Consider the following 24,357-nt stretch of genomic DNA (forward strand, 5'->3'; position numbering starts at 1 on the left):
GAAAACTGTTAACCGAGGCCGCCAGAGTGAGGCTGCCAAGGAACAGTGGGAGAGAGACCTCATGCATTCCTGAGGTTGAAGAGAGGAGGTAGGTCCGCACTGTCATTGATGTCATAACCGTCTCCCCTCACCTTTGACAAAGGCAGATACATCACACCAGTCTATTTGCTTATCATGTTCACTTGGTGGAATTGTCACAGTGGGGAAAGTTGAGCACGCTTACACACACAAAGATTTTCTTGCGTCATCATTAACTCCAAACTCTGAATCCTTGCCTCTGTTTAACTGTGAAGCATTGGGGTGCCGTGACAACCGTGAGACAGAACCCCCCCTGGGGGAAAGTGAGGGCTGCTTCTTTGGCTGTGTGTGTCTGATCCTTCACTCTGAAATGCTCCCTGAACTGACAGAGCAGGGACAGAAACAGCTGGTACAGCACATCCTCCTTATAGCCTCACAGCCTCTACATGCTTGGACCTGGGGCTGGGACTGGACCTGGGTGAGACCGCATGTGTTGTATCTATATCTAGGCCAGCGGCAGAGATGAGAAGCTGGGAGTAGCTGCTGAGTCTGATACATGACCTCATCTCCAGGGGGGCACGCTGATGCGAGTGGTGAGAAGGAGGAGGTGTCTGGGGATGGGCCAGTGATGTACATCAAGACACACACACATCCAGTTTTGATTATGCACCTTAGGGCCTTGTCTTCCTGGGTAGCCAGGTAATCCCGGGACTCCGAGTTTGCCCTAAAAAGAACATAACATTAACAACATCACAAGAAGTTCCGGCTCGCTTGAGGACTGTCTTTGCTGGCACTGAAAATACATTAACATTTAAGCACTGTAAAATTGTTGAACAAACTTGTGAAAACGTGTTTTTTTTTTATGTGTCAAGACTTTATGGCACTAACATGTGTTCTATGTATTTAGTATTTTAATTAATTATCGCGTTAACGTGACAATTATGATATTTTTGACACACATACTGTATATATAACTATACTATTCATTTTCATAGCAAGACACAATTTTGATGTTTGCTCAGTTGGATCTAATAATGAGTGGATCCCATCAGATCAGGTACCTTCTCTCCAGCAGAGCCGATTGGTCCAGCTTCCCCGTTGGGACCAGATCGACCCTTCGGGCCCTCAGGACCATCCTCTCCTCGGACGCCCAGCACACCCACCTCACCCTGTACACACACACACACACACACACACACACACAGACAAACGTATATATTATTCTCTCCTCTGACAATGGGGAGGGTGATTTTCCTGAGCATTAACTACAAACAGTCACCTTGTCTCCCTTGAGCCCCATGTCGCCTTTGAAGCCTGGAAAACCATCTTCTCCCTATAGAAAGAGAATAGATATATTGGTCGATCCATCAATTGAATTGTGTTCTACCATGTACACTTGACAACATGTTCTTTACAATTCTATAGATAAGTACTGACACCTGCTGGCCACAAAACTTAAAATAGTTACATTCTAAAAACAAATTGTTTGCCGTTTCTATACATGTTTGGGGAATACAAATTATTTGTAGTATTTTTGTGTTATTTTCACGTATGGTGAGAACATATACAGTACAATAAAATGTGATGATGAAAATAAAATACAATAAAATGTCTAGATCTGGTGCTTGCAAGCAGTTCTGACACCTGCTGGTGAAACATTAGAATGCAGTTCACCAATGTTTGTGGTGTTTTGTCTGTCAAATAAGACAGTATGGTGAAAATGGAATAACGATGTTCTATAAAAAAATGTATACACAGAGATAGGGTGATGAACTACACAGCTTTAGGATTGCCTCTGTGTCGGTTCACACTTCTGTGGAAGTAACAGATGACCACTGACTGAAATAGCGATGCAATCAAAATATTTATTAAATCAAATCCACATTCATACTGTAATCTAAACCCAGAGGGGTCCAATTTTGCTGACTCAGTGGAATATCTCATAAACAGAGCGAGGGGTAAATATTCAAAGCATTTCCACATGGACCAGCAGAAAACAATGGCTCCAGATCAGCCCAGCAGTTGGATCACAGTAAAAACAACCTCGTTCCAGATGAATGTGATGCACTCCATTACCCCTCAATGGTGTGTGCTTCTAACAAGCTTTACAGGCTCTTAATGGGGTTTCTACTTAATCCAATATCATTGGATGGCTCAAACCCACCAGGAAGATGCATATCTACAAATAGTATTTCAGTCCACTTATACACATAAATCCTTCCCGAGCACACACTCACAGGAAATACACACAAACAGTCAAACACACAAATGAATGAGCTAATCCACCACTAAATGACTGTTATGTTACGTATGCATTAAGAACCAGCGTTTTGTACCGGCGACGAGGAATATGGACAGAAACAAATTACTTAGATGAAGACATGAAGAGAAAAGAAGTACTGCGAGAAATGTAACTCCCAAGCCAAATTTTTCTGTTTGGTTCCTGTTTTGTTTTTTGTTTATCGTATTATTTTTGATTGTGAACTGTGAATTTTGAAATAAAAATTTAAGTGGAAAAAAAAAGAACCAGCGTTTTGTAATGAGCTTGTCAGGGAGGGAGGGGGGGGGGGGTCAGAGGGGCCCGCTTACCTTCTCTCCTCTTCCACCTTTAAGACCTCTGATGCCCTCAGCACCCTGTGGAGAGACAAAGCATGTCAGACAGGAAGGAAGAGGGGGCAATCAACAGAGTTCAAAGGTCAAGACAGAAGATCTTATATGGTACCTTCACACCACGAGGCCCAGGGTAGCCGATGGAGCCCATTGGCCCAGCATGACCCTAAGAACCCAGCAGGAGAGAGTGAACACAGCTTAGTCAACTGTCACTCCATAGAATTGTTTTGATGGAATTGTTTCAAATGATCCGGTTTAGACAGTAAGACACTTACAACCCCCCCTTTCTCTCCTGGAGGACCCTCCTTCCCAGGGTGACCCTGAAAGAGAGATTTGGGGATAAAGTCTGTTACAAAATGCATCAGCTTCAGCCCTTCAGAGTTCAAGTATGAGGATCAAGATCAAGCCCACAGTAGTGGCAAGTGCAGGTGGAAGCAACAGTGGCAAGTAACACACAGGGACATCTGTTAGATCTAGACAGCACTTTTCACCCAATGCTTTGACTTGAAAGCATTGTTGTGACAGACTGCGACAGGAAGTGAAGAAGTACTCACCGGAGGGCCGTCAGCACCGCCCAAGCCAGCCAGACCCTGGCGACCTTGAGGTCCCTACATGTAGCAAAACAGAGAGAGGAAGGCAAAGGGGTGAACAGGACGAGAGGGATAGAGACATCCATGGGTAAACACAACTAACCCACAGTTTTAACTAAAAGAGTTTCCCCAATGAAATAGCTAACCAATACCCCTAATGAAATGGTTTTGAGTATGTGAGCTATATTAAGTGTACAGTACAGCATATGGAAGAGCCGGTTCCAAGTATTTTCATGTGTGTTCTTCCTATTTGTGTGCAGAGAGCCTGGAGAAGTATAGGGCCAGAGAGCTAAGACTCTGTTGGATCACTTATGAAACCTATCTCTAACATAAGAGCAGGAGGAGTGTGGGATCGACTGGATGCTTTCAGACTCACTTTTTCACCAGGAGGACCAATAGGGCCTTGAGGTCCGACCAGACCCTGAAAGACAACAGGAAATGACACGACATTTTAGCGACCTGTTGTTTCATAGTCACATACCTGAACTAAAAAGCTGAAGTAACTTGTCTTACAGCTAGGTTTGGAAATCAGGACAGACTTTGTGATGATCTCTATGGCTATGGATACTTGATACACTACTACCATGAGGCAAGCTGTTTCATGTTAGATATCCAAAATCGAATTTCCTCCAATGAGCTGTCAAGTTGACAGTGACATGGGGCAGACAGCAGCAAATCCATCCAAGATGTGTGTCCATTACTTATACTAACAGAACACATTCTAAAGATGACAGCCAACTGTTCTGAGTAGCTAACAAAGCCTGGAAGTCCTGAGAGATATTCCACAGCGTGCCCTACGTTCAAGAAACGAGGAGTAAGGGAGTGAGGGGCGAGGGAGGGGCGAGGGAAAGTCAAACACAGGAAGATCTGAGTGATTAAAAAAACATGAGTGTGACCATCCAAGGTCAAGGTACTCCCCGCCGTGCCATAGATATAGCTGAGAGGCTTGAAGAGGACAGAGAGAGAGAGAGAGAGAGAGAGAGAGAGAGAGAGAGAGAGAGAGAGAGAGAGAGAGAGAGAGAGAGAGAGAGAGAGAGAGAGAGAGAGAGAGAGAGAGAATACTTACTTGTGGTCCGGGGATACCTTGCTGGCCAGGAGGGCCTCCTTCTCCTTGTGGACCCTGAGGAAAGAGAGAGGAAATCCGTGTCTCTTTAACAACGTTGTTTCAATGTACTCAAACCTTTCCTATAGATTATTGAATTCATCCACATTCTGTATGTGCTACCATGGCAGCAGTGAAGTTAATCTTACAAATCTACAGTTACATTATTAATAAGTGAGTGGGATTTCTTCGGTAAAAGTATTTCAACTGTGTGAATCAAAGAGACAGTAATTCAAACCCACTGTCTCACTGCCCTCAGTGTGAAAATTGTTTTTATCCTACCCATGCCATGCTCTGATCCTATGTTTGACTGAGCAGACCCCTACACGAGATGGCTTTCACTCTGAGTTATAACCTTGTGCAATGGTTTTCTCTGTGTGTGGCAGCACATCCATCTGGTTGTGGGTTCAAAATAATAGCACTGACTGGAAGCGATGTGTTGTTTCACATCCCTGCTGACGGCTCACACAGACTTATTGTGTCACAGCCTTTAAACACAACTGTTACAAGGCCTCTGGGAGCGACTGTGTGTACAGCTGTAAAAGGCAGATCCCCAACCTGGATGATTCACTGGGCTTATAATAACGTTTCAGTGACTATGGGTGAGGGGGTTCTAGGCTTGCTGGAAATGAGGCAAGAAGTCCATGTGTGAGGGAGTTTCTTTTGGGAGTTTTTTCTTTCTTTAGCATCATCTTTATCTTATCTGCAGGCACAGTACAATCTGTATGAACAGTTCACTAGATGTTCACCTAACTATTCTAGTGTATATTTCCAACTTAGTTACTAAACACTCACCATATTCCCTTTAGGTCCTGATTGGCCATCAAGTCCAGGTAGACCCTATACATACGACAACTTGTTAGTATGGTGACAGAGCTGTGTCTTTCAATGGTAGTAGTGTGAGGTTGATGCGAGGAGAACATACACGCTGTCCTGAAGGTCCAGCAGATCCTCTGGGACCCAGCAGCCCTCTAGGACCCTACAGAGCCACGGAAAGAAGAGTTACACCAAATACAGATCCATATGTACTAAGTAAGATAGATAAGTGTTATTCTTGAAACGTTATTGACTATAGATGATGGTGGCAGTTACTAGACACCTCACTGAAGCCATTAGCAACCGCTGTGGCTTTTTAGTGATTAGGTACATGAAATACTGAACTCTGGTGGTCAAATATGGTAACTACAGATGGTAGTAAGTAGGGTAGACAGAGGGAAAAACTGAACCACTATGTTCTATATCTACAACCTTCAATTGTCATTTTGTGGAAATAATGGTGTGCAAGTATATGGGTTGAGTGAGCCTTAACAAGATGCACGGAGCAGCAACCAAGGTATTTTCTCACACAACGCCATGGTCCATGTCCTGAAGGCAAGGAGAATGTAGCCTTTTCTCATGGGTAATGTGAGAACAGCTAATTCTCCTTCCTGACAGCATGACCCTCCCCTAGTCTGCATGGACAGAGTTTCCATGTCTGATAGGATGGCTCTAACAGACAGGAATGTAACAGGGAGTGGGGAGTGGGGAGGAGGAGGGGCTCCTCTGCTGAAGTCATTGTCTCTAATAGATGTGGAGGGGAGGATGCAGGCATGTGGCCTGGAACCAATGTTGTTCTGAGGACAGAGATGGAGGCGTGAAGGTAAGCTAGTCATCACTACGCTGTGGTTTCGGGAGCTGGTGCTCTGTTAGTCGGTCTGACCGCAACTTTAGGGCATGTGGGCTTACGCTCTCTCCGGCCACGCCCCTCTGCCCGATCTCTCCATCTTCTCCCTGGAGAGACAGAGAAGGAGAAGTGGGTCAGGGAGGAACACAGGGTAGAGGGAGAAAAGGTATGGGGCCGAGAAGCCGTTAGGGTAGGATGGTTTGCGGGTCGGGGGTCACTTACTCTGGGGCCATCCTCTCCTGGTGGTCCTGGGGGGCCGGTGGAACCATGCTCTCCCTAGAGAGAGAGAGAGAGAGAGAGAGAGAGAGAGAGAGAGAGAGAGAGAGAGAGAGAGAGAGAGAGAGAGAGAGAGAAAAAGCAAGAGAAAAAGAGCCAAAAAAGAATATAGAAACAAATCAGAATCACAAGTATGGCCAACACCCTCACATTGTTTCCACTATATATAGAGAGAGTTCTGGGAGGCCTATAGGCCGGCAGGGCTGCCTCTGGGTGCCCTGTAATTACCTGGGACAGGATTAGGAATAAGAGCCCAGTGCTGGGTCTACAAATACACCCTCTGTGATCGTTGGCCCTTTAGTTCCAAAATCAGCAGAGCATTCCACAAACTCCAAACTCAGCAGAGTTCTGCTAAGGCGTTCTCCTCCACAGGCCCGGTTCAAAGGCAGCTGAGTGCTTCTGGAGGAAAAGAGCGGCCCACTGTAATTGGGTCCCTGTTCTAACGAGGCCTAATGGTTGAGGGTGCATGTCGCCTGGCCCCCGAGGGCAAAACGCACTGCGCCTGGGGAGAATAGACTAAACTGATTGGTAGCTTGACTTGTTTTTTCTCTGAGAGTATTTTAAGGCTCAGTTTAGGCCTAAGTCTGATGTGGCTTGGCGAGTCCATGCCACCAACGATAATGGACAGGGAGATAATGGACACGAGGTGTGTCCGAGGACCCTTCTTACCCTGTGTCCTTTCTCTCCAGGGAGACCAGGCAGGCCATCGAAACCACGGTCACCCTGTGATAGTAGATACAAGAACACACAGGTTGACAAGAGTTGGACTTCTTGCCGTAGATCACAGATTGCGCCATGTGCAATGACTTGGGGGTTGTGAGAGAAGAGATCTCCAGTATTTACCTTGCCTCCAGCCTCCCCTGGCATTCCTCTGGCACCATCAGCTCCATTACGGCCCTGTGGGTCAGGCACACACACACACATGTCAGGGTCCAAACTAGTTACATTAAAAAGAACATCTGTACAAATAATTGAGAACTTCATGTTTTTAGGACACCATTGTCACATTGTAGCTATTTAAGTTGCACAGACAGTAAATAATTGAATGGAAGGTTGCTGGTTTATCCTAGCCAAGGAGAACACAGTGCGATCCTCTTAACTACAAACACTCAGAATATTCCCTGCAAAGACAGGCCACGCTGCCAAATGGATGTTGGCTAGGAAAAACATGAAATACTATTATAGTAAAAAACACATACTGGCAGGGTTTACCAAGAGGGACAGTCATTCTTACCCGCTTTCCTCCTTTCCCTGGTGGACCGGTAGGACCCTGAAGACCCCTAGGGCCCTGAAGACATCACAGAGCTGTTAATGTTTGTTGTTATCAAAGGAAAACATACAGTACTGGTCAAGAGACCATTGAAAGCAGAGTGAGGAGGAAGATGTAACCTGAGGTCCAGAGTCGCCACTTTCACCCTTATGTCCAGGAGATCCAGGTCCACCCTATGCGACACACAAACACACACACACACACACACACACCATTACTGGTTGCCTTTATTTCTGTGATAAATTTCAGTTTGATGTTAAACTAAACTGGAGAAATACATCATCCTGATTAAATACTCTTCTGCTCTTTTGAACATAACCTAAATTACAGTGCACACTTTTTATTCTACGGTGGCGCTATATAAAGACATTAGTGGTAATGAGGACATGCAGCTGCCAAAATGAGTCTTAGGGATTCAACTGGTATTAAATAATACTGTGTGTGTATGTGTGTGAGAATTTGTGTGTGCGTGAGTTACTGTATAGTCGATAGTTTGTGGCAGGTTAAAGGAAAGTGCTTTCATCAGCCTATTTTTCTGCCGGGTGAGGAATGAGGGAATGTATGTTTACAACAGTGTGTGTGCAGGTGTGCTGGTGTGTCTCAGCATGTGTGCGTGTTTGTTTGTATGGATGTGTACGAGAAGGATGTGTACGAGAAGGATGTGTACGAGAGGTGACTCACCACTGGGCCGGATCTTCCTGACATGCCCATTGGCCCTGGAGATCCTCTCATGGTCAACTGTGGATCAAACCAAATCAGGGACGAAAAACAATCAGGACAAAGCTTTTGCATGTCCTGCTAATCAGCCGGGTGAATTTGGGCCGCAGTAAAAGCTGCAGATGTGAACATTATTAGAAACAGCCAGTTACAGAGAGGTGATAAGTGCTTTCTCTACAAAACGTTGCACCTGCTACTCCATAGACTCTGCTCAGCATTCTGTACTGGGCTTGTGTGATGTACAGTCTAAATGTGCTCCATGTGTCCATATAACACACCTTGCTGAGCGTGACCTGTTTTCACCACACTTCCCCAGGCCCCAGAGGGTGTGAGCGTTCACTCTGGCCCTGTTTTCACGACATCATCGAAGCTTGTAAAACCAGGAATGACCAAGGGCCAAGAGTTCCATAGCCGTATGAATGTTTAGAATACAGGTGGGACACTCTTGCTAACGGTTCGCAAAGAATACCCAGCAGTCGTTACCTCGTAATACAGCAAACTCTCCATGTATTGCTCAGTGGCACTCACCCTGGCTTGGGCTAGGATGGCCTGGGCCTGAGCCTCCTGTGCTGAAACCACAGGTCCCTTCTGGGCCTCACCTCCAGCACGGAACTGTCAGAGAGATGGGGGAGAGACAAAGAGCGAGAGAGGGAGCGAGAGAGAGAGAGAGAGAGAGAGAGAGAGAGAGAGAGAGAGAGAGAGAGAGAGAGAGAGAGAGAGAGAGAGAGAGAGAGAGAGAGAGAGAGAGAGAGAGAGAGAGAGAGAGAGCGCAAACACACATTCATGAAAGGAGATGTCTTCTTTTACACAGTCGGCCCGCTAATGGGTCTCCCCGTCGTGTGTGTGTTGAGCGGTACCTGTAAAGCTGTCAAACTCTGCCACACAGACAGACTGGGGCTCTGCCATTGAGCAGCCCAGGGACTCAGTCACTGGTTCTACTCCATTACACTCCGTGACATTTACAAGATAAGTGATTTGTGACTGGATGTTGGTTGAAATACTTTGAGCTAATGGTGATGCAATGAGGTGTACTGTTAAATGACTGGAGTTTACAGCCCTGATACTGCAGGAACCACACAGGTTAGAGACTGTCATGTATGAGAAGGAGGATTAGGTGGTCGTGTGACCGGTGGGCGGGACTTACAGGCAGCATCAGAATGGTACCTGGAGGACCAGGAACACCATCCGAACCAGGAATTCCTGCACGCCCAGGTGGACCCTGGACAATAGAGGAGAGAAGGAGAGGAGGAGACAGAAAGAGAAAGAGAGAGAGAGGGAGACAGAAAGAGAGAGAAAGAGAGAGAGGGAGACAGAAAGAGAGAGAAAGAGAGAGAGGGAGACAGAAAAGATAATGGTTATACATGGGATGAATACCAAAAAACATTTGCTTTGTGACAATGAACAGAGTACACTCATTTGGTGTATTTGTCTGTCCTGTGACAATAAGCATTGAGGCTGGTCAGCGTGATAAGCTTTTACAGTGGGTCAATAAACCACCAATGTTGATCTATCATTGTCCAACTTTATCACATGACTAAAGAGTCAACCTGAACACATTCTATAAAATATCCCAACTTTAAACACCCACCCTGTTGTTTACATACAAACATCAGATTGGCTATGGTATACTTTGCTGGTGGTGAGATCAAATAGGCCAGATGCTGAAATGATTATATACAGTTTTTTCCAACAAATAAAGAAGCAGGCTACAGTTGAGAGTCGTCATAAATAACATCTACGGAGTTTCCAGAGCTCAGATCTCTTTAGCAGGCTCGTCACGCGCCCAAGTTTGAGACTGATGCTTCAAATCGTTCCCATGTGTGAATGACTGACTGCCTCCACTGCCTCTGCTCATCCAGGGGGAAAGCACATTCCTCAATGGCTCACAGAAAACACTGCGCCATCTAGTGTTCACAGGGACACTGCAATGCTGGAATGGTGGGGATGGATGATGGGGGGGGGGGGCTGAGAAATGTGCTGATCAAACATGGAATCTAGGGGACCCCGGCTCTCCGAACCCCTACAATACCACATGGATGCGTCACTTTTAATCACCCTCTAGCTTTTCAGTGAGAAGCCTCCTCTGGGGAGGAAATGAAGGGGAATTGAGGATCAGCTAAATATTTTCTGACTATTTTGACCTTTCGAAACAAAAAGACTTTTGTATCGAAGGAGGTCACGTGAGCGCCGGGGTGGGTGTGTCTGACTCTTTCCAAGGAGGTATTCCAAGGGTTAACCCCTCTAGCTTGTGAGTGAGTGTGTGTGTGTGTGTGTGTGGGGGGGGGGGGGGGCGGGTTCACCACATATGGGAAAACAAGTGGGGATCAAGAGTGGGACGTCCACTTACACTCTGTCTACCAATCAATCAACATAATGGGTCGGATCCCGCAGTCCTGAGAAAAGGATGTTGACACGCTGAGGAGCGTCTCTTCATGTACTTCAAGACGTGTCTCCAGAATGCTTTGCAATGCGAGCCACCAACAAAACTATGTGTCTCACCGCTCACAAAATGCCGGGCATAATGAGAGTTGGGTTTACAGGCATATCTGGTTTCTCTATCCCCATGTGTCTTCCTCACCTAGCCCACTCCCCTACCCCCACTCCCCCTCACTCGCTTCCTCTGCAGCAGAAAACTGTGTCCAATTATCCATCCCCCCACCCCCCCATCCTGTACAAGATTGTACAGCAAGCTACCCAAAAGAGCAATAAAGTCAAAAACAAATACAAAATGTAGTATTACTGTTTATTTGCTGATGTTTTATTTTCTTTTTCTTTTTTAACAAAGGCAGAATGGGTAATTATTATTTTTTACCAATTCTTACACGTTTTTTAATGTTTTATTTTTCAGCCAATATGAACTCAATTTGGATCACACTTGGCTGTTTTAATTATTTACTGCAATTGTTGCTTTGTGGTTTAGAAGGGCGTGATAGTTAAGGTGGCATGCAGTAACTTCCATGGACAAACCAAAAGAGTTTCCCTCTGGAGCATATGGAACATTCTAGAATCCCTGCATGACGGCAGCTCTCAACTTACCCTCTCACCATGATCTCCATGGGGGCCTGGGGGACCCTGCAAGCCTGGGGTACCAGGAAGACCCTGGAAAGACACACACACACACACACACACATTTAAGCCATACATATCACAAACCACAGCACACCAGCTTACCACTGCAGACTAGCTACAGGAACCAGCACTACCACCACATTTAATCTTTCAACCGTAGACACAGACACACACACATGCACACACACACTTCCCACTGTCTTGCTGCTCTCTCTTTACAGGCTAGCAGGACTCAAGTTTTTTCCAGTCAGACATTTTCCCCTGCTTTAACGGTTCTCCATGTGTGGAAGCAGACAGGGAGAATGTGATACTCACTGCCTGGCCGGGGACTCCTTGGGGTCCTTCTATAAGCATCCCCTGGATGAGGAAAAAAAATGGATACAGTAGCTTTTAATGCAGGCAGTAAACCTACAGGCAGTGCAGTATTGAAGAAACTAGAGGGGATTCCAAGGAGAAGAGTCTCAAAGAAGATGTCCAGGGGTTTATTCCACTAGCTAACCAGCTGAGTTGTCACTTTCTTTTAACTATAGGGGAATACACAGTGGAGAATTTCACTGTAGCCACCCTGTTAGTTCAGTGAATCTGGAGATTTTTCCCTGGTAGCTATGACACAGTTTGTAAGAGGCATACAGTATGTAAAAACTATAACTTAATCCACTTGAAAATATTGTGAAATTAGCAGACTGGGAAAAGGCCCTCAGACTAAGACCATCTTTTTGTTTTAGACCCTTGACATCGAATTCACTATCCTTGTATATTGTAACAGACTCATATAGAGAAATGCTTGATGCTGCTAAGGAGATGTACAGTATATGACTAAATGAATATTCCATTGGGAGAGAGTTTACACACAACAGAGAGAAAATGGGGAAGAATATAGAAAAATAGCATGAATAGGACAGCAGTGACTGCGGGGGTACACATACCGGCTCAATGACGGCTGGCTCGCCCTTCTCTCCCTTCTCTCCCAGATAGCTGGTACCGCCAGACACCTGCAAACACAACAAAGACAAGATGAACTCCTCTGAAAGTGATGAGCCTGTGTTTACCCCAGTACAAAGGCAGGCCCCGGGTGCAGCTTCTGAGGTGACATCAAAGACTGACAATGGCACCAAAGTTCTGCGTTAAAACTAATAAACCAGGGACCTGGTGAGTGTCCTCACTTTAACAGGGGACAATGTCTCATACAGCATATTTCAAATGTAAAAAGAGCTTGTCAGAATGCTGAGTACTGCTACTGTTGAATTAAGTAGTTTTAATAGCTGTTTCTCCTTTTAACTTGTTCCATCAGTAGGAACAGTTAACCACAATAATTGGTAAGTAGAGTAAGGCTCTATAATTTGGGCTTTGGTCTGACTCCTATGTATTAATCTTTTTTCAACCACAGACAGAAATAAACCCTCCACATGAAGTTAGGGGAGCTACCTGACACTATTCACACAGTGACTTCATGCAAGAGGAACTTAGAAACCACCTAGTGACTAAAGGCCTGGAGAATGTGCACTGTCTCCATCCAGGAGCGGCAAAACAGAACACCCAGAAAAACAAAATGGAGCTTGGTCCAGTGGAAAGGACCCATATGAGCCCAGATACAAGATGAATGCCTGGGCAGACACAGACTGAGCTTGTGTTCAGACAGGGATCATGTCACTTCCTGTCTCGGAGACAGCAGCGCTACAGGGAGAGAGTTGACCACCCTGGTAAGAGCTGTGGGGGAAATGTCCACTCTTGTGGTGTGGTGTTCGAGACAAAACAGAACTGCTGACAAACTGCTCGGTCATCTGTGTGTTTAGTTTCAGATAAACATGCTGGATAAGATTGAGAAATAAAAGGGGTTGACAGGAAGTCACGGGCCAGGGAGTCAAGGGGTGGGAAGTGCATTTCTAAGCTGAACACTAGGTCAACGTGTGTGTAAAATGAGATGGAGAAGGTATCTAGGGCATCTACGTTAGAGAAAAAGAGCATGAGAGAATCACACTATTTTTTGAGAGTGAGCAATCCATTCAAAAACAAGTGGAGAGTACTGTAGGTGTTCCCAACCTTGGAAGCAAAATCTGAGGCCTTTCTGAGCACAGAGCCACCTCAGCAGCCCACCACATCCACAACCCTACTTACACTGCTCTCTGTGATGTCAGTCTGAGCAGGGACCCCGGGCCCAAACTCATCCTCGCTGGTAGGTTTGGTCTCACTGGGGGTCCCATAATCGTCATAGGCACCATAGTCATACTGAGTCTTGTCCAGCTCTTTGGCATCTTCCTCCTTCACTTCGTATTCCTTGAAATCATACGAGTCAACGCCAGGGTCCGCGCTATCTATAGGTTTCCCTGGTGCGGGCGTTTCCACAGCAACGGTTGGGTCCACCCCCACCTGCTCCACTCCGGTGATATAATCGTCTACGATTTCCTCGTCGTAGTTCTGAACCAATAGAGGCCGAGCATGGCGTCAGGTGGATGAGGGGAGGGAACATGGAGGGGGGAGGGTGGGGGTTAGTGCAGTCATAAAGCATGTGAACAGATTAAACCCTTCACAGCATGATTTCACAGCGTCATACTGATGCTTCAGCTGTGTCAAAGTTAGACCTCAGGAGAATTTTTGAACACTATGTTATGTCCAAAAATATAGAGATTCATAGTAAATAAGAAAGCAACCAGTAATATAATGAATACAACAATATTTATATCAAATGTGACATGGGAACATTATGAGGGCAGTTAGAAATGTAATTTCAAATCAATAAAAGGTGCACATGATACATGTTTAAAAACAAACATGGACTTATGGGTTAATTAAAAGTTTGTATTAAGTTTGAAAGACACAATTCAAGAGTAATGTGGTGGTGATAGGACTAAGAGTTTAGCAGGGGAACATCCACGTCATGATATTTTTCTTGTTCCCTTGTAGCAGTAGACATTTTAGCCAAAACCCCACTCCTGGCATGGACCCAACAACCTCTAGGAGGTCAGATGTGCCTCCCTGATGTGTTCCCTCCGAACATTCCTAGCTCTCTACCCAGGGGGGATGAACCAGAACCATGGCTGCTCACACAGGTGAGGCTCCGATCACTATAGGCTTTGTTCCATTACAGTACATAGTTGTACCTGGGGGAACAAACGTGTTTCACAATGGACCGACCGTGCTTTGTCTTCACGAGACAATCCTGCTGCTTGTCTAATGAGCAGCTTGTCCTGGTACATGTTACCCCCTAAAGGGATATGATGAAACACAGACATTTGGCAGGCGGATTCCTGCCTGCATATTGTTTCAGTTTAAACCCGGATGTTCTTTATTATGCCACGTTTTATGTGATGGTTTAGCACAAATTAGAAAAGGATCTGCCAAGTTCTGGATAGGAGACAACATGGGAGATGAGAGATGCGCTTGCTCGTTTTCCATTGGCCACAGTTCACGAGTTTTCTTTTATCTATATTATCATCAAGATAAGACTTATTTGTTTAAACAGTAAGCTGCTATTTTGGTTCAACCTCCAAGGAAGCAAATGTCAAGAGTATATTTGTTCAAACCTTTTCCACGTGTACTTTATTGTAATTATCAAGTGCATATGCTTTAATTTTGTCATTTTATATGAACTGCATCCTTTTGGTCAGAGCATTTTGTGGTTGTGTTAGGGAGAAGACAGTACCTCGGCTGGGCTGGCTGTGTCAGTGGGGTTCTCAGGTTGACTGCCGTCCACTGCTCCGTAGTGTAACTCACCACCATAGTACTCTTCATCTACAATAGCTTCCTGGAGAGAGAGTGAGAGACAGAGAAGATATATGTTTTTAAGAATTTCTCAAATAATGACATTCCCCTTAGTAAAAAACAAACTTTCCGTAGATGCTAACTCTAATGGTGTGCTAATGCTGACAGGGTGAGAAGGTGGGTTGGGGAAAAAAGGAGTTTGGGAGGCTTAAGATGAAAGGTGATGGGGGGGGGGAGTGAAAAAGAGACGGGCTGCCTATGATGGGAGGAGCTGTGATAGACAAAGCAATGAAAGATGGCCACACTGCCTGAGACAGGGGCAGGCTAGGGGTCGACATCAATGACAAGAAGAGACCACATGACCAAACAGTGTGTGTGTGTGTTTGTGTGTGGGGGTCGTCTGTGGGTGTATATTTTACCTCTTTTTCAGGTTTAGTTGCGTCGGTTGGGGCAGTTTCAGTGCCTACCTCTCCCTCAGCGTAGTTATAGAACTCATTGTATTCTAAGTCATAGGAATTGTACTAGACACGAAAGGAAGAGTCAGAGCAAGCAAAGAGTTAGTTCACACATGTAAATAAAGTCATTTTTCAACTAAAAAGGAGTATACTATGTCAGTCAGACATAACATTTACATGGCTAAAGGAGGTCAACTTGAAGTCACTGACAGAAAAACAGAAAAAAAACATTTAATCCATTATGAGTGAAATAAAAAGCATAATGAAAATTTCACACAATGGATTAAATGAACTGGTTAACCCCGTTTTGTTTTATACAACCTTTTGAGAGGTTTATGTCTGTAACCATGAGAATTGCAGTAAAGTCTCTGTTTGCATAAAACAGGATGTTAGCGGGTTAATGTGGTGCCAATGAAAATGTATACTCCTTCACCATTTCTTGTACAACAAATGATAGCCTCTGGCCCATTCTAATGGGCTCTCGCACGTGTGTTTTGTGGGTAGAACTGTATTTAAGGTGTTGACTTACAGATGAAAAGTTGCTAAAGAGCATTATGCTGAAAAGTCCACATTTTTGAACTTGTCTTTTGATCTAAGCATAGGTGTGTTGAATGAAACAACAGATCAAACATCACAGATTGTAAAACATAATGAATGAACCAATGTTGTCCAACTGCTCATTGAGGTCTCTTTAACCTTTATTTCCTTCCATAAAAAAGGCAAGGGCAGTCAAAACAAAGGCAAGGCAGATTAAGTTAACAGGCGAGCCCCTGATATCTCTCTGTCTATCAGAGGGGGATAAATATTAGTCCCAGTACAACTGCTGAGCTCGTAAAAATAATAAAAGACCCAAGGCCTGATGGGTTGGCTGTCTTCCACTGGCTGTGGAAGAGAGGCCAGAGAGAACAACTGGCCAGTCAAAGACAGAGCATGAGACAGAGAGAGAGACAGAGAGAGAGACAGAGAGAGAGAGAGACAGAGAGAGAGACAGAGAGAGAGAGACAGAGCATGAGACAGAGAGAGAGACAGAGAAAGAGAGAAAGAGAGAAAGAGAGAGAGAGAGAGAGAGAGAGAGAGAGAGAGAGAGAGAGAGAGAGAGTTGGGTGGACAAGAGTAGATTTATGGACCTGAAGTGCTTGGCCAAGCCTGAGGCCGTTGCCACCACAGACGAGAGAGCTGGATGAAAGGCATAAATATTGAAGTGTGCTCATAAAAAGCCCCGCCCCCTTCTTCTCTACTGTTCCTCTCGACATGTGGCTGTCTACTGCAAAGGATTATGGGGTAGGGGTCAGGGGCATATTTGATTGAGGCCAGGGTCAAAGTCATGCTCAACATATTTCCATGACTTTTCTTCAGAATGGTCCCTGTATCACCCCTGGTCAGAAATACTTGTTTTGAGATAAATACAACTGGCATTACTGTCTAACATACTCATTATTGTCGGTTTAGTCATGTCTGGTTTTGTGTCTTGTATTTCAGCAGAGAATAAGCAATGAAGCATCATTTTACATGACCTTTCCACAAGCTTCTAGCTACCAATATTTGGACATATGTTCATACACAGAACTGTGTTTTTTGCCTGATTTACCATTGTTTTGTAATTGAAATGTACCTTAAGCTGCCCAAAGATATAACTCTACTTTTCCAGGTATTGGGAACTCTCACTATGGAAGGGAAGGCTTATATTTCCCCGGGAGAGGAGGCAGAGCCTGGAGAACTCATTAGTGATATAAATCACAGGACCACTCCAAAGTAGGCTCAGACTTCATGGCAGGGAAGAAGGAAAGTTTCCAGTGTGAGCTCATCAGTTATTTAGTGAAATACTGTCGGAAAATGTCAGGCAGAAAGAGGAATTGAAATGGTGAATAAAAAACCTCAGACTTGAGTTTGAGTTAGAAGGATTGGTTAAAGAGTCTTTTTAAGATTCTATGATTGGTCCAGTGGAGACAGTTAACCATAAAACTTAAATTGGCCAGATGAGTAAAAACACAAAGCTTGCTTTGAAATACAAGTGCATCTTGTACCAGTAGCAGATTCACTGGATTGAGAAATGGCAACAAATACGTGGAACACATTCATTTTCTGTGAGAACTTGGAAGAGATGATCTATGTGACGTAATCCTTCAGTCCCTGAAACATCCCCTAAATAAGCCCTGTTACCTGCCTCCACACACTGAGAAGAGTTTAATACTGTGTTTGCAAAGTGACAAAAGAACAAGCCTTGTAGCCTTGTGACCTGTGCCACTGAACTATGTGAATAGTCACATGACCAAAGAACCCCCAACTGCCCCTTACGACCTCTGTAACCCACCACAACCCACTTTTACCCTCCCTCCCTCCCTCCCTCCCTCCCTCCCTCCCTCCCTCCCTCCCTCCCTCCCTCCCTCCCTCCCTCCCTCCCTCCCTCCCTCCCTCCCTCCCTCCCTCAGACACTGACCTCATCCTCAGGTTCCTGGGCCTGTGGGATGTCCTGGTGGGGGGTTTCACAGTCTGGGCTGTAGTGTTCACAGTAGTCATACGCCGCCCTGGGGTCCGCTACAATAAGCAGCTGCTGGATGTCACCCTAGAGGAACGTGAGGAAGAAAGCACGTCAACACAGGTCACTGTTACCTTGAGGAGCTCTGAGGCTACTGGGGTGAGAGCTGAGCACAGCTCTTCTCTGGATAGATCCTCAGTAGCTCTGCTCTACTGTACTGGTAGGAGAAGATGAAAGGATGACAACATGTGCCTCTGGTCTCGACTGGCTAAGGGTGGTGAAGGGTCCTTCATTTGAAAAGTATTCAAAGAAAGTGGGTCATTTGAACCTAGAGGGCTCGTACTGCTAACATCCAAATGTATGCACGCGATACAGTATGGAAATTCTGAAACGTCACACATTTTCTGACAAGGGTGGAAAACAAACAAGCAATTGTCAGAATAAGTTAGAGATCCATGTGTGGAACAACAGCCACAGTAGCCCGGGAAGATCAAATGCATTCATGGGCCCTTAAGACTGAACCGGGCGCTGTCATCAGAATATCCAGCAGCGGTTTTCCTCCTGCTCTGAGACCACTCACACTCTCTCTGACAGACTGAGTGAAAGAAAGAAAGAATGCAGACTGGGCGCTCAGCTAAGAAAACAAGAAAGGGCGAGGGGAGATTGTGTCTGACTGGTGTGTGCACATGTTGAATAGGGCGGGTGTTTGCAACCGTTTCTAAAAGCCTCTTGTCCAGTCCCTCGCCTGGCCATTAGGAAGGGAGAGTCCCGTTTCACAGCATCATCCTGCTTTACTGCTCGAGGAATGGGAAGATAAATAACCAAGTCTGTACTTATGTGAAAATATCTGAGGCCGCCTGTTTTTCATGAGCATTTGGAAAAGGAAATTAGATCCCCACTCCCACCCTACTGGAGGCCAAGGGCCCTTTGTTGCATGATCTTATCCCAAGGAATTTCTCCACCAGGAACTTTCTTAGCGGCTGCTGCGGAGAATGTTAACTACCATCACCCGACCAGACCACAGAGAACCTCAACTGACCTAGCTTGACCTGGCCTGCTGCCATGGGTATTGAGGGGTTTCTGGACAAACACATGTTATAGTATTAATAAGTAAGGGGATGAACCATCAGGTAAATACTCTAAGTGGCTAGGCCAGGCTGATATGCAGTCAAAGGAGGGCCCATGCCCAGGCGAGCAGGGTGGCCTCTTTAGAGGAAACACATCAATGCAGATTACATTCAATTACAGGGGCTCCATCTGTATGGACTTAACCCTCTGGAACACATTATATATTCACAACCCTGTGCTTCCATCATGCGTGGCCAGTAAACTTCAACAGCTAGGCTTCCTTGGGTAGCTTGACAACCCCCTGAATGACAGCCAGTCCACATAAACAGACATGAAGTTTATGGACATGCTCTACCTATGGAGTCACAAACACCCAAACCGGCTCCTACTGTACCTAATCTCCCTCGGCAGCTGTCCCTGTGCCCAACGCCACACCTCTGTTCTTTACAAGTCTTTCGTATGAAAGGAAAAAGCGATCAATCTTACGGAGAGATAGCTGCATCTCATTTGTGATGGCAAGGCATCTCCTTTTCCATCTGCCTGTCTGTCCTCATCCCCTCCCCCGTCTCAGTCTCTCTGTCTTCCTGTGTCTGTCTGCCTGCCAGCCTGTCTGTCTGTCTGTCTGTCTGTCAGTCTGTGTTTGTCTGTCACTGCCTGCCTGCCTGCCTGCCTGCCTGCCTGCCTGCCTGCCTGCCTGCCTGCCTGCCTGCCTGCCTGCCTGCCTGCCTGCCTGCCTGCCTGTCTGTCTGTTAGTCTGTGTTTGTCTGTCACTGCCTGCCTGCCTGCCTGCCTGCCTGCCTGCCTGCCTGCCTGCCTGCCTGCCTGCCTGCCTGCCTGCCTGTCTGTCTGGCTGTCAGTCTCACTGCCTACCTGTCTGTCTATCAGTCACACTGCCTATCTGTCTGTCTATCAGTCACTCTGCCTGTCTGTTTGTCTTGTAATTGTCTGGGTTATGTATCTGTCTGGCACCTCCTCCAGACGGCTAAGAATGCAAGTGAAAATATGGGGTGCTGTCCTGGCACTGGACAGAGGCTTGGCAGAGATACACAGACAGATGGATCGACTGTCAGATCTACAGTAGCTAGTCCCAGCACTGTGTAGAGCGTGTGTAAACTCACAACACAGCAAGTCGGTGCAGTGTTTCCCCTCGACTGAGTGACATTTTCATCCATTATAAAGTATTGCAACATTGTTTAAATCCCCTGGGAACAAGAAAAGCCCATATCTGTCAATCTGCCACCTCAGCTGGTCACCCACAAGTGGGACATATTAAAAGGCCTCAGCAGACCATGAAATCCCGCCCTGGCACGACCTTTCTAGTATGACATGAAAAGTGGGCTCCCAAACGCTGCTCAGAAAAGGGCACTTTGAGTGAGTGGAGGGAGATCAAACAGCAGAGAGGCTGACCAGACGGCATTACCTCATAGCCACCCTCCTCACCCCCCTTCAAGAGCTTGACCCCAAACTGGAGTCAACTGTGGTCCACAGCTGTTTGCTACTGCTCTGCCAAACAAAAGGTCAACAAGTTATTGTTATGTTTTTCAGTTGTGGAGGTAACTTTGTAACAATTCAGCCATACAATAATGGTATTTAGAAGTAACAGATAACACAGATATCTGGTGTGCTTGTCTTAGATTCATAACTATCTCATGCCACTGCAATGGATATAAGTACGAAACATTTTACCACAGGTTAGAAGGTTCTTAATGCTTTACCAAAAAGGTCTACTGAACTGTCTACTTTAAGAAGAAATTGTGCAAGATAGTGTACAAGATACTGTACATGCCTGTAGGTTCGGGGTCCAGGTGCATATTATAGCAAAAGTAAAGGTAAACAGTTTAGTGAAGACGTAGTGAAATTAAAGCATCTGTGAAGTCTGGAAATATGCTCAAGGCATCATGGGCCACGGAAAAACAAGCACATTCACTTAAAAAAGGAGGTGTGGATTTGGTGAGTTTGCCCAAAACAAATCAGTTCATTTGACATAAATACTACCTTACAACACCCGTACTCAATTTATCCTTGAGTTTTCTGTATTGACATGTTAGGAGTGACATTTGTTCACCTGGCCTGACCAAGACACCTCAAACTCTGTAATTACGGCCCAAGAAGAGTGCCAGGTACTTCGGCGTGTCATCTACCTGACCTGGCCGTGACTCTCTTCCCAAGCAACATGGGGCCTGCTAGACAGTTCAGAGGCAGCACTTAGAAGTTACACATCCACGCACTCCTCTAACACACATCTATCCCTTTCCGCACACCTACAGTATGGCCATTTCCCTTTTTTTCTTCTCTTTTCTGCAGTCAAGCACCTGAGTCATTTGGACATGCATCTGTTTTCTCTCTCAGTCCTTCCCCTTCTCCCTTCCCCCCTAACCATCCACCCACCCCTGAACTTAATGTTCCAAACACCTAGTCGGACTGCTCCCTGGGAGGTGAACAAGCTCCATCAGAACCCTAGACAGGCAAGGACAACTGTTGACCAAGGAATAGAAAAAGACAAAGAAGGAGTCTAATAATCTCCAGATTTTTCCCAACCTTCATCAAATGCAGCCTTTGTGGTTAAAGCTGGGTTTAAAGTTTTTTTTTAAGTATTGGAAACAGACCGATGCCATGTGCAGATTACATATCCATGCCCTTTCCCGGGTAGTAGCTCACAAAAACCATCCTTCCAATTACTGTTTTGAACTTTTGTAGATGGCCACCTCCACCCTTACATTTGACAGGCTCTCTCCCATCAGCAGCAGGAAGTCATGAGCACCATAGAGCTCGACCTGCAGCCTCAGCACTGTGTACGAGGATGCTCACTGGGACGCTTTGGCTGACTCACAAGGTACCGGGGGGGGGGCGGCCAGAGCTGAGATCTAGAGACAGGAGGACGGTACATCAGAGGGAGGAATGGGGTGGTGGTGGCTGTAACATGTTATGAGGCATGTCCAGGTGCATGATGAATGGTCAGTAATCTAGCTGGGGATCAACAGGAGGTTCTCCTCTCTGAGCAGGGGGGGGGGGTGGGGGGGTGGGGGGAACCTGAGCAGAAATGCAAAATAATTCAATACACCAAACTTTAACTTTCAACTTGCACTTGATTTGATTGATTTGATAGCAAGGTTGATGATTGCAAGTCATGTGAAACAACTCTTTGTTAAATAAAGAAGCTTGATTGCAACCACAGTGAACATGTAGTGGTAATTTAGCGTCCTCGAGGCATGGATGCAGTCTGTCTACAAAAATATAATCTTTATTCAGTGATACTAATTACAACAAGGATGTCATCAAAGTGCATATGCCAATAGTCTCACTGACATGGAATGTGACAACTCAGGGAGAGCTGTCATAATCCATGGAACAAGATGTTCCTGCCAGGACAACAACTTTTGGTCCACCTGCTAGGAAAACTCTCTTTCTCTTTTCTTTCTTCCCTTTAATTCCCTCTCTTGGTCTTTGTCTCAACTTTCAACTTTCTTTCTCATCATTCTATTTCATCTTTCTCAATTTCTTTGTTTCTCTCTCTAACCTTCTCTCTTTCCCTGTCTCTACTATCAACAACTTTAGACCTACAACAATGAAGTAGCCTTTGTCCCTACTAAAGGACAGAGAAAACGAGACAGATGGGTACGGATGATTTCAGCTTGCACATTTTGTGGCTTTGGTCTGAAAGAGGAAAAATTTTAGGGGCCCAGTCAGAGGCCATATCTTTTAAACAGCTGTGAGGATCGAGCCAAGACAAAGCACACACTGATCCTATTTTCCCCTAGCCTTCACTCTTCCTTCTGCTTCCAGACCTAACACCTGGTTATGCAATCTGCAGCAGAAAGGTAACCACATGCTCGTGGCCACAGCTACAAGGAAAGAGAGGTATATTCTGGAAGTATAATCAATGTTTTCACAGTTTACCCTACAAGGCTCTATTGCTCATGTTTCCTTTCCCCTTTCATCTGATGAACACCTTTACAATGAGCGGTGATTTGTTATTGATTTCTCATCAGCTAAACAATTCTGTTGTATTTGACAAAACTGTGCATGATAGTTTCATAATATCAGCTAAGTAACAAGCTGACAGACACAAAACGAGATACTGTAGGGTTCCTATCGAGGGGCCAATGTCATCACCTAAACAGAGTTTGTCACACAAGGGCTGTTAAAACCAAGTCATCATCTTATGTATGTTATATACTCATCAACTTATCTTATCAAATCCGTTTTCATGTTCTGTTGCCTAAAAGATACATCACAAGGACAATACCCTGATTCCAGTGAGTTGATAATAGCCTGTTCTGGGTGATCTTTGATTGCCACACCACAGAATGTCTAACACGTCTCATGTGGAGTGATAATTGGTATCAATTGGGAAGCAAGGAACTATTTATTATCTGCCAGCACAACCTGTTTTGCCAAATGTTCCAAAGAAAGTGAGACTGGCCTCACTTGACAAGAGATTAATCATTTTCATTAATAATGATAAACCTTGAACACTTTCAATAATGCATGAAATTTCAACCGTGTAACATGTTTTCATACAAAGTATGTTTACACAATTGTAACATTTGTACAATTGTAATACTAATGGATTGCGTAATAGCAATAACACATTCTTGGTTTTAATATATAACATTTCTAACATCTTAATTGATTTACAAAGCTAGAGCATATTTAATCCATGCTGTTGGACCACCTTCAAAATGTGCTTAAAGGATTAAGATTACTATTTGGCTGCTCTCAACATCTGCATTTGCAAGCACTTAGTACATCATGGAGACTGCAAGACATTGGCAAAAGACAGGCCACAGTGACTGGATGACTAACACATTTCAGATCCTTCTACACAACTATAACCAGATATTAGTGGAGAATTCTGTGTATGCAAGTTTTTTTCTGGGTTGGTCATTAGTGTGTAGTTTGCTTACAAATAGCCAGATTGCAATCAACAAACCCAAGGCTATTAAAGTTGAAGTGGAAATAATTACAGTTTAAGAAATAGCTCCACAGCCTGCACTATGGTCACCACAGCTACCACTGGCTGATTTGCTCTGTCAGAAACCACCTACAAACGTGCGAACACATCTACCCCTGGGACAAACAAAATAATTTTCCCCTGTCCTTGTTTCTAAACAGAGAAAATGCTCAAATTGCTTTGTAATTCCACTCCATTTGGCTTAATTTATGTTCAAACACAGAACACCCAAACAAGACCAATATTGGCCTCAAACCAGAATTAAAACTATCTGTGGTCAAATCTAATTGAGTAAAAGTGAAGCCTTTTACATGCTTACCCTTGGTTCTCATCCCATTTTAGTCACTACAATGTGCACAAACAGTAGAAAACCAAGAAAAAATTGATGTT

General features: G+C 45.0%; 1 protein-coding gene across 1 annotated transcript in view; it reads right to left on the reverse strand.

Moving 5' to 3' along the window:
* Nucleotides 1–24,357, reverse strand: part of col11a1b (collagen, type XI, alpha 1b) — a 53,679-nt gene that overhangs the window by 19,462 nt on the left and 9,860 nt on the right. The window contains exons 5-31 of the mRNA XM_084706749.1: nucleotides 17,907–18,032; nucleotides 15,434–15,535; nucleotides 14,956–15,057; nucleotides 13,431–13,730; nucleotides 12,242–12,307; nucleotides 11,631–11,672; nucleotides 11,283–11,345; nucleotides 9,391–9,465; nucleotides 8,775–8,858; nucleotides 8,211–8,267; nucleotides 7,649–7,702; nucleotides 7,494–7,547; nucleotides 7,103–7,156; nucleotides 6,929–6,982; nucleotides 6,206–6,259; nucleotides 6,046–6,090; nucleotides 5,246–5,299; nucleotides 5,116–5,160; nucleotides 4,285–4,338; nucleotides 3,595–3,639; nucleotides 3,183–3,236; nucleotides 2,904–2,948; nucleotides 2,741–2,794; nucleotides 2,608–2,652; nucleotides 1,298–1,351; nucleotides 1,080–1,187; nucleotides 689–742 (exon numbers count right to left, since the gene is read on the reverse strand). Coding sequence (XP_084562875.1) covers nucleotides 689–742; nucleotides 1,080–1,187; nucleotides 1,298–1,351; nucleotides 2,608–2,652; nucleotides 2,741–2,794; nucleotides 2,904–2,948; nucleotides 3,183–3,236; nucleotides 3,595–3,639; nucleotides 4,285–4,338; nucleotides 5,116–5,160; nucleotides 5,246–5,299; nucleotides 6,046–6,090; nucleotides 6,206–6,259; nucleotides 6,929–6,982; nucleotides 7,103–7,156; nucleotides 7,494–7,547; nucleotides 7,649–7,702; nucleotides 8,211–8,267; nucleotides 8,775–8,858; nucleotides 9,391–9,465; nucleotides 11,283–11,345; nucleotides 11,631–11,672; nucleotides 12,242–12,307; nucleotides 13,431–13,730; nucleotides 14,956–15,057; nucleotides 15,434–15,535; nucleotides 17,907–18,032 — 1,944 coding nt within the window. The remainder of the gene's footprint in view (nucleotides 1–688; nucleotides 743–1,079; nucleotides 1,188–1,297; nucleotides 1,352–2,607; nucleotides 2,653–2,740; nucleotides 2,795–2,903; nucleotides 2,949–3,182; nucleotides 3,237–3,594; nucleotides 3,640–4,284; nucleotides 4,339–5,115; nucleotides 5,161–5,245; nucleotides 5,300–6,045; nucleotides 6,091–6,205; nucleotides 6,260–6,928; nucleotides 6,983–7,102; nucleotides 7,157–7,493; nucleotides 7,548–7,648; nucleotides 7,703–8,210; nucleotides 8,268–8,774; nucleotides 8,859–9,390; nucleotides 9,466–11,282; nucleotides 11,346–11,630; nucleotides 11,673–12,241; nucleotides 12,308–13,430; nucleotides 13,731–14,955; nucleotides 15,058–15,433; nucleotides 15,536–17,906; nucleotides 18,033–24,357) is intronic.

The sequence above is a fragment of the Hypomesus nipponensis genome, chromosome 10 (genome assembly GCF_054491055.1).
Source record: "Hypomesus nipponensis isolate SF chromosome 10, ASM5449105v1, whole genome shotgun sequence".
Lineage (NCBI taxonomy): Eukaryota > Metazoa > Chordata > Actinopteri > Osmeriformes > Osmeridae > Hypomesus > Hypomesus nipponensis.